Source organism: Bombus huntii, chromosome 16, assembly GCF_024542735.1.
Source record: "Bombus huntii isolate Logan2020A chromosome 16, iyBomHunt1.1, whole genome shotgun sequence".
NCBI classification, from domain to species: Eukaryota; Metazoa; Arthropoda; class Insecta; order Hymenoptera; family Apidae; genus Bombus; species Bombus huntii.
The window spans coordinates 7,241,465-7,257,857 of record NC_066253.1 but is presented as its reverse complement, the minus strand read 5'-3'; the positions used below and the strand labels follow the sequence as shown (position 1 = coordinate 7,257,857).

The window sequence follows — 16,393 nt, the reverse complement described above, 5'->3', positions numbered from 1 at the left end:
AAATTCGGCTCGTCGATAATGGTTGTCGGTAACGGAAAAAAATTTCGGTCATTTTACCGACAACGAAAATTCAATTTCCGTCGTCGATAATGGTTATTCGTAAGCAAAACAAAATTCCGTCATCGATAATGATTACCAGTAATCAAAAAAGTTTGGATCATTGGTAATGGCTCTTCGTAATGAAAGTTTTTTTAATCAGAACAGTCAACTTCTTGCACGATAACTTTTTAAGTGACCATTGTAACTGTTAACGAATGAACAAACAGTTGATGTCTACTAAGAACATAGAATTAACGACAGGCTAATGATTAAAAACGATGCTTCGTATCAAAGTCGATTAAATTACAAGTATGACGTATTAACACGTTCACGCCGGCGTGCACCACCGGTGGCTCACGCTCGAGTTTCCCATCAGACAGCGTGCACCACCGGCGGCTTACGCTCGAGTTTCCTATCAGACGGCGTGCACCACCGGTGGCTCACGCTCGAGTGTGCCATCAGGCAGCGTGTACCACCGGTGACTCACACTTGAATCTTCCATCAGACGGTGCGTACCATCAAAAATGTAGTTTAACAACTAGAGAAAATTGCCATATAGTTGAAAATTTAAATAATAGCGAATAGAAAATTTCAAAAATAGAGAAACACAAACAGCAGCGCTGGTGTGTACGTGTCAAACAGTGAACAGGGTAATCGTTACTTACACACAGGAAAATACTCAAACTGTTCGAAACGGTAATTAAAATACAAGAAACGAAATGTCGTTATACAGGGTGGTTGGTAATTGGTGGTACAAGCGGAAAGGGGATGATTCTACGCGAAAAAAAAAGTCGAAAATATAGAATAAACTTTTTTTTTTTTTTTGGGGGTAGATGATACATTTACACTGTACATATGAATGTGTGTGTAAGCGTTAGAGGGCGTCCAGGCTTAGTGGAGACAAAAGACTGTTGCCAGATGTTAGAAGAATCTGGAAGAGTCGGTTGAGAACAAGCGTGCGTGCAAGGAGGTTATCGAGGTCTTCAGAGTATAACATATATGTATAGCTGTTGTGTGTGAAATAAAGTAAACTATTCGTATTTCCGAATCCTTTCTTTACCTTAACATTTTTAAATTTTTCCATCGAGACAACGATCTACAGTGAGATCCGTTATAACGAGACGTGATAAAGTGCACGCGTACCGAGCGGAAATTCAAAGTCGATTTTCTCGAAAACAAAGCCTCAAACGAAAAATGTTTATTCTATATTTTCGACTTCTTTTTTCGCGTAGAATCGTCCCCTTTCCGCTTGTACCACCAGTTACCAACCACCCTGTATAACCATAAAAAGCCTTCCTTTGATTTCGTTCTACGAAACTCTGAAACAGTCAATCCGAATTCTTAAGGCTTTGGTTCACGGATTCGCTATATTTTGAACCAGACTACGTCTAATTCCAAATTCCGAGAAACTCGTGGAAACTGGGAAGCGCGCTTTGTACTGAATACACTGCCACTAAATACGTCGAAAGTCCGTTTAAAATCGCGTTTACGTTAACGCGGTGTTTGAGTGGTGCGAATTACGAGCACGCTTCGACGTCGAGACGTCGGGTTGCAGCCTGAAAAAACGGTTGGAAAAAGAGGCGGCGACGTTGCGCAGACAGAGCTGCAAAAGGAAGAAAAAGAGGAAAAAGGCAAAACGTGGCCCGGGGTGAAGTTAACGAGAAGGAAGGAAGGGCGGTTGACGTATCCCTTTCGCGCGCCGAAGAGCAGCCGGAAGGGAGAAGTGGCCGATGCCGTGGCCGGGGCTGAAATTCGAACCTGAGGAAACCCGACAAACGCCGCGTCGATTCCAGGGGTTAAGTTAAGCTCCTAACGCCTACCTACCTACTTAACCAGTTAACTGCGTTTGACGAGTATACACGTCAAACAAAAACTATTCCGCTACGTTTGACGTATATACTCGTCGTCGCTTCTATTTATTTACGCACTCCATAACCTAACTCCATGAGAAATTTCTAAAAGTAAATTCCGCAGTTAATTGGTTAAACACCGGCTGGTAAAACTTGTGCGACAGATCTCAGTTTGCGCAGGACAAAATCACCGCTAATTTGTCAAGAAAACGGAACGATCTAGCCGATAAATAGAAAATTGAGAAATTTCATACGTCCAACCGACGATAGGTCCAATATCCATACGATCGCCGATGTTCAAACGGACACGAGGCGAAAAACAATTATTCAGAAATTTCGTTCGATGTTTTCAAATCGATCGGTATAAAAAAATTCACGCGACGAAATTTTCTTCCAGAAAAGATAAAAGTAAAGTACCATATATCGCTGTGTGTACGGTGGTACGTAAAAATGACACTGTCACTTTTATCATTTTGCCCGGGAAAATTAAAAAGAAATAAAAGGAAATTAAATCAAGGGGAAATTATTGACCGCTTCAACGCACGGGTGGAAGTTCTAAAAATGCACAAGAGTGTTATGTGTATCATCTTCTATGAAGGTGTGCTCGTAGCTACCACTGTACAAAAGATTTTATCTCACCAAGTATACAGTGTACAGCGTATATCAGTCGGTATTGTGTAATGGTAAATAGAGTTGGACATAAAATTGATGATTTTTAGGAAATCGTATGGGAAATTTGCGTAAGTTTTCTCTACTATATAGTCGCATGCGTCGTTTAAAGAACACAGCGATTCCATCGGTCGACCTACAAGGTTCTTCGATTAAAATACAGAGCGTAGTACCATCGAGAGTCGTTGAAGCCTCTTAACGAGAGAAAAGACCACTCGTGGATAGGGTGGCTCTCGAAGAACATTTTTTTCAATTACAAAAATTTTAACGCTGTTAAAAGCTATCGAATATTTAGGACGTAAATAAATTAGTTGATTTAAACAAACGGAGAGAAAATACTGCAGAGATATAAAGACAGAGCACGCGAGCGCAAGAAGCGACAGGAATAAAAAGGAATAAAAAGAAAATGCTGCATAGAGATCTTTAACAATGCATGCACATTCGCACAGCAAATACGCGAGTGTAAGATCGATCAACGAGCAACGTCGGTGCGTATTCTTCTTGATCAGACAAGAACAAAAGACGCTTCTGTGCAGCGTTCTCTTTCTACTGCCATATAGCATCCACTTGTAGGGTAACATATGGCTCGTATTCTCTATCTTTATATCTCTGTGAAAAAGAACGAAGGATCTGCTTTTAGTAGCGCGCCATCTTATCATCGGAGGATTGAAATTTAAGCCACACGTTCACCACTCGTAAGTCTGCCATCTATCCATCGATATATCTATGTATGCGAAAAGACTAAGCAACATCTACAACGTTCTCACGCAACGTTTTTTTGTAACGCATGCAGCTGGGTTGTAAATGGTCACGGAATCGTCGTGTTTCTTAATTTCATTTCGTTTAGCCCTTCTCAAGTTTCGACAGCCTGCAGCTCGTACAAAGTTGGCCGTATAAAAAATCTGTCCAACACACGCAAATTGTTTCCAGCAGATTTCTAGCCTGCCGACTATCGTATAATTTCGAAGTTCCATTCGAGCCTGGTAATTACACAGGTCAAATTTCAAACAAATCTGCGTGTGTTAGTGACAGTGGAAAGCGAGTATCTTACACGTGTGTTGCATATGTTGAAAGTTGTTTGAAAAGCTATGAAATACGTGGGAATGTAAATCAATGAAAAACGTAATTAAATATATATACGAACCTCGTTCTTTACTCTCACTGTAGAAGCTATAAGAACGTTTAGCGCAACTGCGGGTATATTTCGCAGAGATAACAAAGGTAATTACGCGATCAGTTAATGACCCTACTTGACATGTTTTTTTCCACGACTTCGCTAAACCATCGCTTCCTATACAAAAGAACGAGACGAGTGCTCGACCGAATTCTCGAAGACGAGGAAAAAGACTGACTCACCGATGTCGTTGGACTGTCGACCCTTGCCATCCGAATTCCACTCTTCCTCTGCAACAATAAAAGGAGATACGAGTCTATTAGCGTGGAAGCTACGAAACGAGAAGATCGTCGACGAACGCGCTAAAAAACGATAGACAAAAGAACGGTTTCGAAAAGTTGGGTCTTGCGGCGTTTCGTTACCTCGCCGTGTACGATGCTAATTGGATTCGAATTTAATTGGCGAGCGCGCGACAAACTTCTCCTAATTGGTCGATGAATATACCTTCTTGCGAGAGCTTTGAAAACTTGCGAGATGCGATCGAGCTGTCGAGTTTCGAGCACCGAAAGGTAGCCTGGAATCTTGACTGATCAACGATATCTGGCAACCGAGAGTTCTGACGAAAGCTCCCTTAATCCCATCGCAGGATCAAACGATAATTCACCAGGGATAATAAGAAACTAAGGTTCACTGTTTCGCCAAGTTTCGCCATTATTCGCTAGTTGTACAAAAACGGAACTATAATTGTCCAACTTCAATTTGCTGGATAGTTTGTAAATGTTCGACGCTCTAGAAAGCGTGGGTCAGAATTGGCAAGGATTAACAGCTGGGCATGCTGGCAACTAAGTGATTGCGGATTTTGTCATTCGCTGGTAATGACAAAATCCGCAATCACTTAGTTGCCAACCCAATATATCATAATACGTGTATATTACGTACATCGTTGACAGTTTCACCCTATGCGCAGCACCAAAATACCACGTTACCTAAAAGTTCCATTATTATTCAGCCATTCTCATCGTCTATTAATTCATGTACACGTGGCAGGCTCTATTACATATATTAGTCAAGGAACCTTAATTTCTGATCATCCTACGTACGCTTCCTTCCAACGTGACTAGCTCGCTCGCGGGGATAATTGGAAGGCGAGTCGTTTGCCTGAAAATTATTCGGTGCTCGACGGCAACGGCTGCCAGCACAGCTGAAACCTCGCAGCTCGAGAAACAAGGAGAAGGGAGGAGAGCAGAGCGAGATAGAAATGGGGAGCGCGGCGCTTAGTTGCACCCATGAACGTAAGGGCGAGTACGTGTGCTGGTTGCACGAGCTAGGTACATATATATGCATCCTGCATATTTCAGGAACAGAACACGCCGTTTCTGCAGAGGGACGACGGTCTATGCATCGCGTAAATTTATAAGGATCCAGCGTTCTCGCTACTTCCGCATTCTTAGCCACGCGGGAGATATGAATTTAAATTTATCGACCCTGTCGACCCATTTTCCCAGAGTTGCAGGGTTAATCCGCGAAGCGGACCGCTTGTCCCCGTGGCCAGGACCTGCGCAAATTCTCAGAGTAAAAGCATAGCCAGTCAGGTTTAGGTCACGTTACGTAGCTCACTATTCGGCTGACTACTTACGTACAAATTATACTTATCTATAATAAGTATCAACTTATTATAAATAATTAGCCATATTACCGCGCCACGCCAGAAAAATTACTGAAAATTCTCAACGCGAGAATTGATTGTAATTTTAATAAATGTTAAAAAAGAAAAAAAAACACTATTCGGCTGGCTATCAAGTTAGGTTAGGGTAGAGGGCGCGTACAGCTGCTGGTCGTTTCACTGCGGTGAGCAGACCCGTTTGTTTTAATCGTTTTTATTCTCTCGGTCAGCTGAATAGTCAGCTACGTTTTCATCCTCGCGGACCTGTGTTCCAAATAGGATTAAGATTTATTTCGATTTTTCTCGGTATATTGAAAACGCTGGCATAGGAAAGGCACTTTTCACGATGCGGTCAAGACGCGAGACGCTGATACGATGGCCTTTTACAAGCATCTGGGATTTAATAAAATCGAGACAACGTTTTAATAAAAGCGCTCTGCCAGATAGCAAGATTTCCATGACAAACATCTCGCGCGAAAACGCCCTCCGATAAACTCTCTTTCCCGCTGAAAGTCCTGTAAAATCTAAAAGTCAAAAGGTCGGTGTATTTACGGAATGAAAGAGGGAATGGGACGAGAAGAGGGGAGGAAAAGGATGGCTCGAGGCTATGCCGCTCGCGTTAGCTTTTTCTCTGCTCTCCTCCTTTCAACCCTTTCGTCGTTTCGCGCTCCTCGTAACCTCGTTTACGATACGGACGCGTCGCCGTTTTCGTGTCGCCTAAGCGGTCCTCTTTTCGTTCATACGCGACCGCCGGAAGAGAGTCTCGTTACCGTCAATATCATAGCCTGTAGGAAAACAGGTACATTGATGCGTCAGAAAGCGCAATGTTTCTAAAACCACCTACTTTATAGCATCAAAGTTGGTACGCGACGAGAAACATGAATGGTCGAATGAAATTTTCGCAATTTTTATTCTTAATCACCGTAACAAGTGGGCGATATTTCAAGGGCTGATTCATCATTCATGAACGATGAAAGAGCGCATAAACGCGAGTTTATCGTTTGGAAGAAAACGTTTGCGTATTTTCAAAGTACGATAAATACGTATTTCTCGTACCAGTTTATATCGCAACCTGCCTCCATCGTTCTTGGATGGTGAATCAGTATTCGAATATTGTAGGATGTTCGACTCGCTTTAAAAAATCAATTCCAAATGAAATCGTAAGAACAGACTCTTTTAAAAGTCCCAGAAAATCGACATCAAGGAATTGATATAAACAGAAACAAAAGATAGGTGTTAGGTTACGGTTGGGCGTTACTTTATCCAGCCGCCGTGAAGAGGCCGCTAGAAACGCGTACTGTGTCACGGATGTACGATTCTAGACAGAATTAGTGGTATCGACAGTTCTTTGCAAATATCTCGATAACTAAGACGGTTATACGTGTAGGAGAAAGTTGTTCAGTATCATGCCCCCTTAACAACGTATTAACGAATCATCGAAATCGAAGATGACCACAGCTTTCTAAATGAGTATCTTTTAACCTCTTAGGCACTACACGCCACTATAGTGGCTCATTCTGCTGGCGGATACGCTCACCGTCTGAACTAAATGATCTTTTTCATTTGTCTTACTCCACGCTCTTTTTGCCCTAGCAACGTTTTATAACAGTGTTAGCAATATACAGACAGAATATAAAGGGTGGTTGGTAACTGGTGGTACAAGCGGAAAGGGGGTGATTCTACGCGAAAAAAGAAGTCGAAAATATAGAATATAAACATTTTTTTCAATCTTTTTTTTTTTAATTTTTCCATCGAGACAACGATCTACAGTGAGATCCGTTATAACGAGACGCGATAAAGTGGACGCGTACCGAGCGAAAATTCAAAGTCGATTTTCTCGCAAACAAAGCCTCAAACGAAAAATTATTATTCTATATTTTCGGCTTCTTTTTTTGCGTAGAATCACCCCCTTTCCGCTTGTACCACCAGATATCAACCACCCTGTATAATTGAGAATACAGTATTCATGCTTTATATTCTACGTGTTCTATATCAGACTATGACCAAACCATGATTCTTCTTATTTGTAAGTACTGTGTTTATAAAAGCGAACTGATTTTTCCGTTTTTCTTAACGATTTTGAATAAGTATTATTAGTGTGATTTTCAACAAATATTGAAATACAATTAGCATTAATTTATTCTCCCTTTATTTCATAATATGTTCCGTTTTGAATTTTGTAAATATCATTCTTACATTTCTTTTATAATCTTTTTCTCAAAATTTGCCAATTTACATTAAAGGTAAAGTACAGTTATGTTATATATTATGATATATATTATATAGGGTGGTTGGTAACTGGTGGTACAAGCGGAAAGGGGGTGATTCTACGCGAAAAAAGAAGTCGAAAATATAGAATAAACATTTTTTTTAATCTTCTTTTTTTAAATTTTTCCATCGAGACAACGATCTACAGTGAGATCCGTTATAACGAGACGCGATAAAGTGCACGCGTACCGAGCAAAAATTCAAAGTCGATTTTCTCGAAAACAAAGCCCCAAACGAAAAATTGTTATTCCGCTTGTACCACCAGTTACCAAGTACCCTGTATAGTCTTTGTTTTTGGTACGCTAGTGCTAGGTATCAATTGTTGCTTTTCGTTAATTTAAATATACCATTGTTAGATGCTGTTTTTAACATGCTGATCCGTGTTCTTATAATTTTTTAGAATCTCCAATCTCAAAATGTCGCTTCAAAATAGAAAACGAAGAGCAATTTGAAAAACACTATCATGCTATGAGTATGAAAATTGTGACGTGGGTCTATGTGTCGTACCGTGCATTAAAATATATCACACACAATTGTATTCTTAATTATTAAAGTAAATTATTAAAGTTAAAGTCTATGCATCATATCGCTAAGAAAAATGATAATTTAGTTATTAAAATCATCATTGCAATGTGCTTGCGTAAAGAAGAAAATTATCCGTTGCACGTTGCAGTGCTGTATCTCTTACGCGTAATTCCGCCGTACCTAAGAGGTTAATCTCTGGAAATGTTAAACTGTAAATAAGCGTGAACCGCGTTCTTACATGTAGATTCAATCGTATAATTAGAAAAGCAAAAAGATATTCGTGTATCTTTCGGGCAAATGTACGTAAGCATGAAATACCATGACTGTACACACTTGAACCACGATAAAGTTATCAAGCGAAATTACTGCACGTGTCCGTGCTAGCCTTCAGTCGAGTAGTTGCGGCGAGGAACCTTCCTTAGTAACGCTAAAAATATTCAATTCTCAATTTTTAAAACAAAGAATCGGCTCGGGTGGAAACTGTAGAGATTTGATTATCTGGAGAATCGGAATCAAACATCCCTAGTCTGAAATACTGCCCACGTGTTAAGAGACACCCTGTATGTACATTGCATAGACTCCAACAACGAGAGATTAAAAGTTTGACTGAGATCCTAGAGAAAGTCCCTAGATACGTAGTGTTCTCTTCGCAGGAAATATCCGCGTCCGTGTTTCTACCGATCAGACCCCCGCATGGGAACGAGAAGACTCGAGCGGAGATTAGGCGGATGCGCGAGAAATTCTTGCGTTTCGTGAAACGTCTCGCCGAACACTTTTTTTCACTCTCCGTTAGATAAAGCTAGCGGAAGAAACAAACGAGTCGTTTTCTTTCGTATCGGTCGTCTGTAATCCCATAACGCGCGCAATTTTCAAATACGTCCGACTTTTTGAGAACAGAAAAACCGAACCGATAACTGCAGATTTCGCGTAAATTATTATTTATCGTCGCCAGCGTTAAGGTAGAGAAAAAATACACGTAACAGAAATATTTCGCAGAATCTAAACAATTTTTTATCGTCACGAATGTTTTCTTTTTATCTGCTTGTGACGACGAAGAATAATAGAATGCCAGTCATCCTGATTACGTGCCAAAAGCTACTACGGAATCGGAGAACTGATTCGACGAATATATCTCACAGGCAATCAAGGACAACGTTTGTAATATTAAGAAATTGTTTGACGTTAGCTTTAACCATTCACAATGCTTCCTGTTATATTTCTTTTTTCGTGTATCATAAAAAGTATCGTAAAAGCATTTACACGAAAGCTGCGTTAAGAATTTGGTTACGCCTCTTGTTGTAAAAGTAGGTGAAAATAAATAGATTTGAGGTTAACCGCGAAATTCTTAGGAAGCGCCACTATGGTTACCTGAAGATTCGGAATCTGATCCTGGCGTGGGGCTAGCATCCACGCTGTGCCTAGATCCCTGGCAACATTCGCTGCACTTGCTGCACATTCTGTCTTGCGACTCGACACTCGAACGAGCGGTATATCCCGGACAAGGATCCTGTTCACTTTTTCGCACTAGATGCACCCACGCGGCGGCGTATCGAGACGATCGGTTATCGATAGGCGGATGGTCTCATCGTTCCGTGAAAGACAACCTGTCCGAATAGCAGCCGGGAATTCCGACGATCGATCGACACCGCCGTAACCACTCGATTTTCTCGACCACTACCACCACCACCATCACCACCACAAACACTAACGCGGCCCTTGAAACCCGGTCAATCTGATGGAAAACGGTTTTTTACTCCCGGCATTGGTTCGCCCTCGCGGTCCTGCCCTCTATCGGCCGCTCGACCAACTACAATCGAGAATCGCGATTTTGCGCGGCATTTCGAACGTCAGATGCCAATGACGATGGGACGACGAACAAATTTATCAAGCGATGTTCATTCTCGCGTTCATTTCTCCGTATATATTATTTCAAATTCTATCAAGTAACGAATCATAGAAGAATAGTAACGAAAATACAAAAATCTCCTAACCTCTGATTAATATTTAATAACTAAACGGTCAATCGATATTTCTTTATCAGCAATCTGTGTCCAGTTTATGGATGAGTAGTGTGTCGTTTACCTCGATAATCGAGAGCTACCTAACGAAGTTTTTAATATGTAGGGCAAAAGATTTTTCAATACTTCGTCGTTTCTCAGATTTATCGATTTAAGTCTAATCGTAAGAAAGGAGGAGTTTATTTCAAACGTCGAAACTGAGTAGGTGTCCAAAAAGACGTAAAGTAAGGTATCCTGCACCGTGCGATACAATCTTATATCTCGAGCGAGAACTTCGGCAGTTTCAAAGGGAGAAAGTTTCTCAGTCGAAGATCCGCTCGAAGCGAAGCGATCGAACCGTAAAGAAACATACGTCGTTCGTAATTACGATCAAGTACCTCTCAAATCCAGTGACGCGTAAAATTAATTGTCTCTACGTCGCAAGTTTAAGCCCACGTCGCTCTATAGTCGTGTTCTCGAGGCAACCTCGTGAACCAAAGAGATACGACTGAACGTATCTGTGATCCGTGCGCTGGTGAATTTGTGCCGCGGAATCTATCGTACACGTGCAGGTAGTAAAGGGCTAAAGGCAAAGTGGCTGCAGAGATTAGTTTCAGTATGGAGAAACGCGTCTTCCGACCGCTACCAGCGTCGTTAAAACGTTGAAATTTTCCCATCGGGTCGAGGCAATTTACTCTGGTGGAAGGAAACGCAATAATTGAAGCGAAATAGAAAGAGCGGTTGGACGTGGACACGGGGTGGAAGGGCGCGGCAGAGATCAAAGTAACAAAGCAGGAAGAGGAGAATCGCGGTTAATCGTATATCGGGATAAACGAAATTCAGAGATATCGGGCTGAGCTTAAATTGAACGTTGTTACGAAACGTAATACGATCCGCTGTGCTGCGAACGACATGAAATTAACTAGTAACCCGGTTCGGTGGAGGAACAACGACGAATCACCTCGTTGCGCTCTCACGGAAATCGATCGTCGAACGCAACGATGGCAATTCGCAATTACGCGAGAGGCATTTTGCGGGCCAGCCCGTACACCCGGAGACTAATGGGGTTGGGGCGGCGGCGGTGGCCAGGGGGTGGCGATGACGCGCGCGCTTCCGCCACCTCAAATTCGATGTAATTCGGTGGCTGGAATTCGCGCAACTGCGCGCCAACGCTGGATTTCCATAAACGACCGGCCGAAATTCGTCTTGGAACTGGGTTAAGCGGCGTGTCCATTGTGCCGGCCTATCGTCCATCGAACCATTCGTTGCCCTTTAATCGTCATTATCATGCAGCCGACGATTTGGTTAATTGGCTGATCCTACAGTCAAGCGCACCACTGAACTAACAACTGAGCCTTTCGCGCCAGTCAGTTTTTATCGCGGTGAACGTTAGAGCCAGATAAAAACCGTTACTTAGCTTTCGTGATACAAGCGGAGATTATAAAAGAGCGTAACTGTATACTGCATTCTATACTGTGCGTTTCAAAAATATTCTACTCGGCTCGATGTACCGTTAATTCGAGTTCGATTATGGTTCTCCACTGCAAGCGAAATCTTCTCCGAATCCACTGGTCCGTTCGTTATTCAAGGAAAGACGATGTTGCACGATGTTTGCGAGCGATATGACGAGAATCGATAACTTTCGGCAACATTTCTCGTGAAGGATGTAGGGCGCGGTAGGACGATGAGACGAGCGAACGTTTCCTCGTGGCAATTTGCGAAATCGCAGAACGAAGCGCGATCACGTGACTCTTAAGTGGCGATTAAGCTGAAGTTTGCAACAGACGCAGGGAGAAGCTAGCGACGTCTGTTCTCGAGTCAGCGACTTTCTTTCCGCGTTCGACTCTCGGTTAAGAGGCTTACCGAACGAGAAACGCGGGATAGAGCAAAGGTTGGCGAAGTGGTTGGAAAAACTAGCCGAGATTCTCGACGATCCGCCACCGATTATACATCGCGTGTAAGTCGAGCAGGAATAATCTCCTCGCCAGAATAAGCAACGCGAGTGTAGTGTTGGTGTCGTACGGTTTCATGCCGATTACCATAAACGCGCGTTTCCTCGTAATAACGTTAATTACGGACTAATAACGGGTCCGTCGAAAACGTCGGAACGAGAGAGAACAATCGATCGCTGTTCTGCAAGCCCGGCCAGGTGTATTCGGCAAACTGCAAAGGCCGTAATTAACCAATCGGAATTATCCCAAGTACTATTTGTGGTTTGAATTACGCACAGTAAATTGAAAAAGGTTTTCTTGGAATTAAACTAAAATTTACCGGTGATGTACATTCACGCCCAAAAGTCTTAGCATAGCTTTCATTTTCGATAAAAACTTTAATATTTAATATATACATTATGAAGATAAATTGTACATTTTTGTTCTTAATCTCTTATCGAAACATTTTATTGCTAAAACTTTGCTGATTCTACTATCTGATTATCACGCAAATAAAGCTTCAAAATGTAATTCGTATAATGTTCTTCAAAATTGATAATAATTCTATAAGAAATAAATGTCGGTAATTACTTGCACTTTTATATTATTGGGTCTGTAACTAAGTGATTACGGATTTTGTTATTAGGTGGTGTTGACACCAGGTACATCTAGCGTACCGACTTCGATGATTTTTAAATACGTTAGAGAAGTCAACATTTTGCACACCTTTTTCCTATACATCTAACCGTCGCTCGTTCTTGGTTTCCGAGAGAATCGCAGAAATCTGTCGCTACCATTATAGTGAATTCAACGTACAATTATCCATATAAATCTATCCATATAAATATAAATATATATCCATATAAATCCATATAAATGAATCCATATAAAATCTATATAAGCAAGAGATAAGAATTTAGGTTCAGGTAAATTGTTATTTTATCCGGCCGCTGTAAGGCACCCGTCGATTAATACTAGCGCACAATTGCAGGTAGAATTCGCTGTACGATACCGACCATTGCTGTTTTTCCCAATATCTCGGAAATGAAGACCGAGCGGCGGTTATACGCATAAGAAATATAGTGCAATATAGTGGAATAAATATAGGAGATGGTAGCGCAAAATGTTGATTTCTACAATGTATCAAAAAATCATGGAAGTCTACTCGTAAACAATTAACCGAAAAGTAGAATGTGTTGTGCGATACAAAATGACTGCTTCTTAAGTAGGTCTATAAACTTGAACAGAACGTAATTTATGGTACCCTTGAGTATTTAACTTTCTCTTCTTGCGGTTGACGCTGGCAGAAACCCAACGATCGTTGAAAGCTTCGCGTTTTCTTGCACGGTGCGCGTTACGCGAGATGCCGAAAGAAGAGCCGCGATATCCGATTACTGGTCGGTGAAGAATAAACCGATCGGGCAGGATGTGATCAATCCGTGGTGTTCTTACACCTTGTGGCTGTGGTGCGGCTTGCGTGCTGCCATCTGTTCGTGCTAATATGCGTGCGTGCGTGCATGCGTGCAAGCCTTAAAATACGATAGATGACGCAACGCGTAAATCTAGAAACGTCTCTAACTTCCGGCAGGATCCATTGGAAGCTAAAGAAGCGTGATGGCGCGCCTTCCTTCTTTACGTTCTGTTTCTGGCAGTGGCGCGTGCCGATCGAACATCGTGACCATGTGTACTGCGCTGGTCTTAGGGTGAAAACAAAGCGAGAAAGTTCAGGTGGATGTATAGCAGCTAAATATTCAGCCACATGAGAGAAGAAAGCAAGTGAAACAAACGAGAGGCGACTCAGTTGACTAACGGCCTTAATTAACCGCAAATAATTTTATTCCGTCAGTTTGGTAGTTGGCCGATCTGACTAACGCTGTTCGTAACGCATTCCCAATATCATAAAATATGCTTGCAATATTCAAATTCGGGTAATTTCCGCTGCTACTGGACATATTCGGCCAAATGAAAGCACGTTATGCTTCATATTGGATGAAAGCATCAGAAAATCGAGTTATACCGAGTGTTTCACGTTACCGTGTAGAGCGCGTGTGTGGTGCGCGGAGACCGTAAACGGTATCGGATTTTTATAACGACAACTTATCTTCACAGCTTTGATATATCGTGATTGTTAGAAGTTTCTGAGTCAAAGCGCAATCCTGTTACCGTCGAGAACGTCGAGAGAAAGAGTTTCGGAGAAGAAAGATTTACCCGACAGTGACAGCGTGTATCGCGTTTCACGACGTGCTATATTCGACAAATTCTTGCGAAAGGAGTTTTATCAGCGCGTAACCGGCAAGCTGGAATCCACGAAACTCTAATGATCTTTCAAAGTAGAACGCAGATTCGAAATTGATACGGAGAGGACTGTTTCGAAAGTAATTGGACGAAGGGAATCAGCGTCGCGTTTTCTGTCGCAACTCTGTCGACACTCGTGCCACGCTGGATAATTGGAGACGAGTCTTTCCACGAGCTTAACTTCGTTTGTGCTTCTCGCGTCTCCTCGTCGCACCACTTCTACCACTTGCTTTTTTCCCTTGTCTCAACGAACGACAAGTTGTCTCTTCTTTTCCACCAATGTAACGAGAAGATCGCGAAATTAATTCGTTCACCGTGAAACTACAAACTCTACTCCTCCCTAGTTGCTTCCTAGCACCAGTCCGCTATTCTCAACACTGTTCGGTCGTTAAACCAAATTAATCTGTTCGTAGTAATTTTCAAATCGAGTTCAGAGTTACGAAACGCATGGTGTTGTGCATTATTAGCAAGAGAAATTGTTTAGGTGTTTTGAAGTGAGAACGAATGGTTCGTATTTCAAACAGTATATCGACCAAACGGCGTATTAAAATCGTTTCTTCTTATAACAAGCAACTAATGAAATATCAGTAGCCGAATCGTGATAGTTTCAACAATTTTGGCCGTAGAACGCGATGGTAAACGTGACGTACGTCTTCGCGTAACCAGGATAAACGTAACGGCTTTGCGACAACATTGCACAAGGCGGTGGCATTTTTTCTCGCTTATTTCCACGCAATTTAACGCCATGACATTTAGTTGGTCGTGAAGCTGACACCGACTGAGATAGGCAAGTACTTCTAGTTCTGTCAGCCATCCATGTTCTTAGAAAAATTGTAAATTCATAACGCGAACGTCATTGTCAATTTTCAACGTCATTGAATTTTCGTGATAAAAGACCGGTAAATGTAAGATGAGACACGTAAAATTTACGACTCGCTTTGACGCTAAATTAAACGCGTAACAAGAACACGAATGCGCTTCACCACGAAACATCATAAAATAACATTAACGCGACAAATGGTGATCGTAGTTTGATCAAAGACGTTGGAAAGACCAATTCGTGAGGCTAATCTGAATGCGCGGACAACCGATATGACGTTGCGAAGACGACGTGCACGAAGAGAGGACACCAGGTTTCGACTCGGACGAGTTGGTCGCGACTCGACGAACAAAACCTAGCGAACGAGGGGTGGGGTAAAAGGAAGGAAACGTAGCAGGAGGAAGAAGAGAAGAAAAGGGGCGGTAAGAGCAAAATGAAACGAGACCACTCCGCTTACTGACTGCCGTTCTTTCTCGTTCGCGACGCTACGATTCTTTTTGTCTTGGCGACGCGCCGTACCTCTTCACCGGCCTACGAGTAGTTTAGAAGAGATCGTTAACGCCGCTGAATGCACAAGACGAAAAGAGGGACGCGACGAGAAAACCAACAACCAGGAGCATCGCGTAAACGCGATGAATTGGAAACTGCGATTCGACTTCGCTCACAAGAAATTCCTTTTCCTTGCGACATATCGTTAGATGAATCGTCGTCCGCGACCAATGCGACATCTACAGAGGAATAAAATAACTTCTAGCGCTTAAAGCGTGTTCCCCGGTTTATCGAAAACGTATCTTAACGTTGCGTTCGCGTTGCCGAGACGAACGAAACGCAGCCTCTTGGTGAAGTTTTCGCGATTAGAATTTCTTTTTATCGATCGTAAAATCGAACGACCGGATTAAATCGAAAAGAGCACTTATTTTAAACTTAATACGATCATTCGTTGGAGAATAACGTCTCGCAGCTTCGAACGATTGGAAAAAAGCTAGTGGCTGTTAATTACGGTCGCCGCGTTTCTCGCGTTTCTCTGCCGATGCCAGACGTCGTTTTATCGTCGAGGCGAATCCGGGGGGCATTTGGCGGAAAGAGGATTGCGCCCTGAGCATGCTATGAACAAAGAAAAAGAGAAAAAAAAATGAAAAAGGGAGGAGGAAAAAAAGAAACGACGAGACGCGCTTTTCGAAGGTGTACGCCATCAGAACGAACAGAGAGTTGGGATATAAAA

General features: G+C 42.2%; 1 protein-coding gene across 19 annotated transcripts in view; it reads right to left on the bottom strand.

Moving 5' to 3' along the window:
• LOC126874421 (uncharacterized) overlaps positions 1–16,393 on the bottom strand; it is a 171,172-nt gene that overhangs the window by 105,905 nt on the left and 48,874 nt on the right. For all 19 annotated transcript variants that reach the window (XR_007692789.1, XM_050636453.1, XM_050636463.1 and 16 more), the window contains exon 3: positions 3,915–3,962. Coding sequence is in view for 18 of the 19 variants with exons in the window: in XM_050636453.1 (XP_050492410.1) it covers positions 3,915–3,962 (48 nt within the window). In the remaining variant the exon portion in view is untranslated. The remainder of the gene's footprint in view (positions 1–3,914; positions 3,963–16,393) is intronic.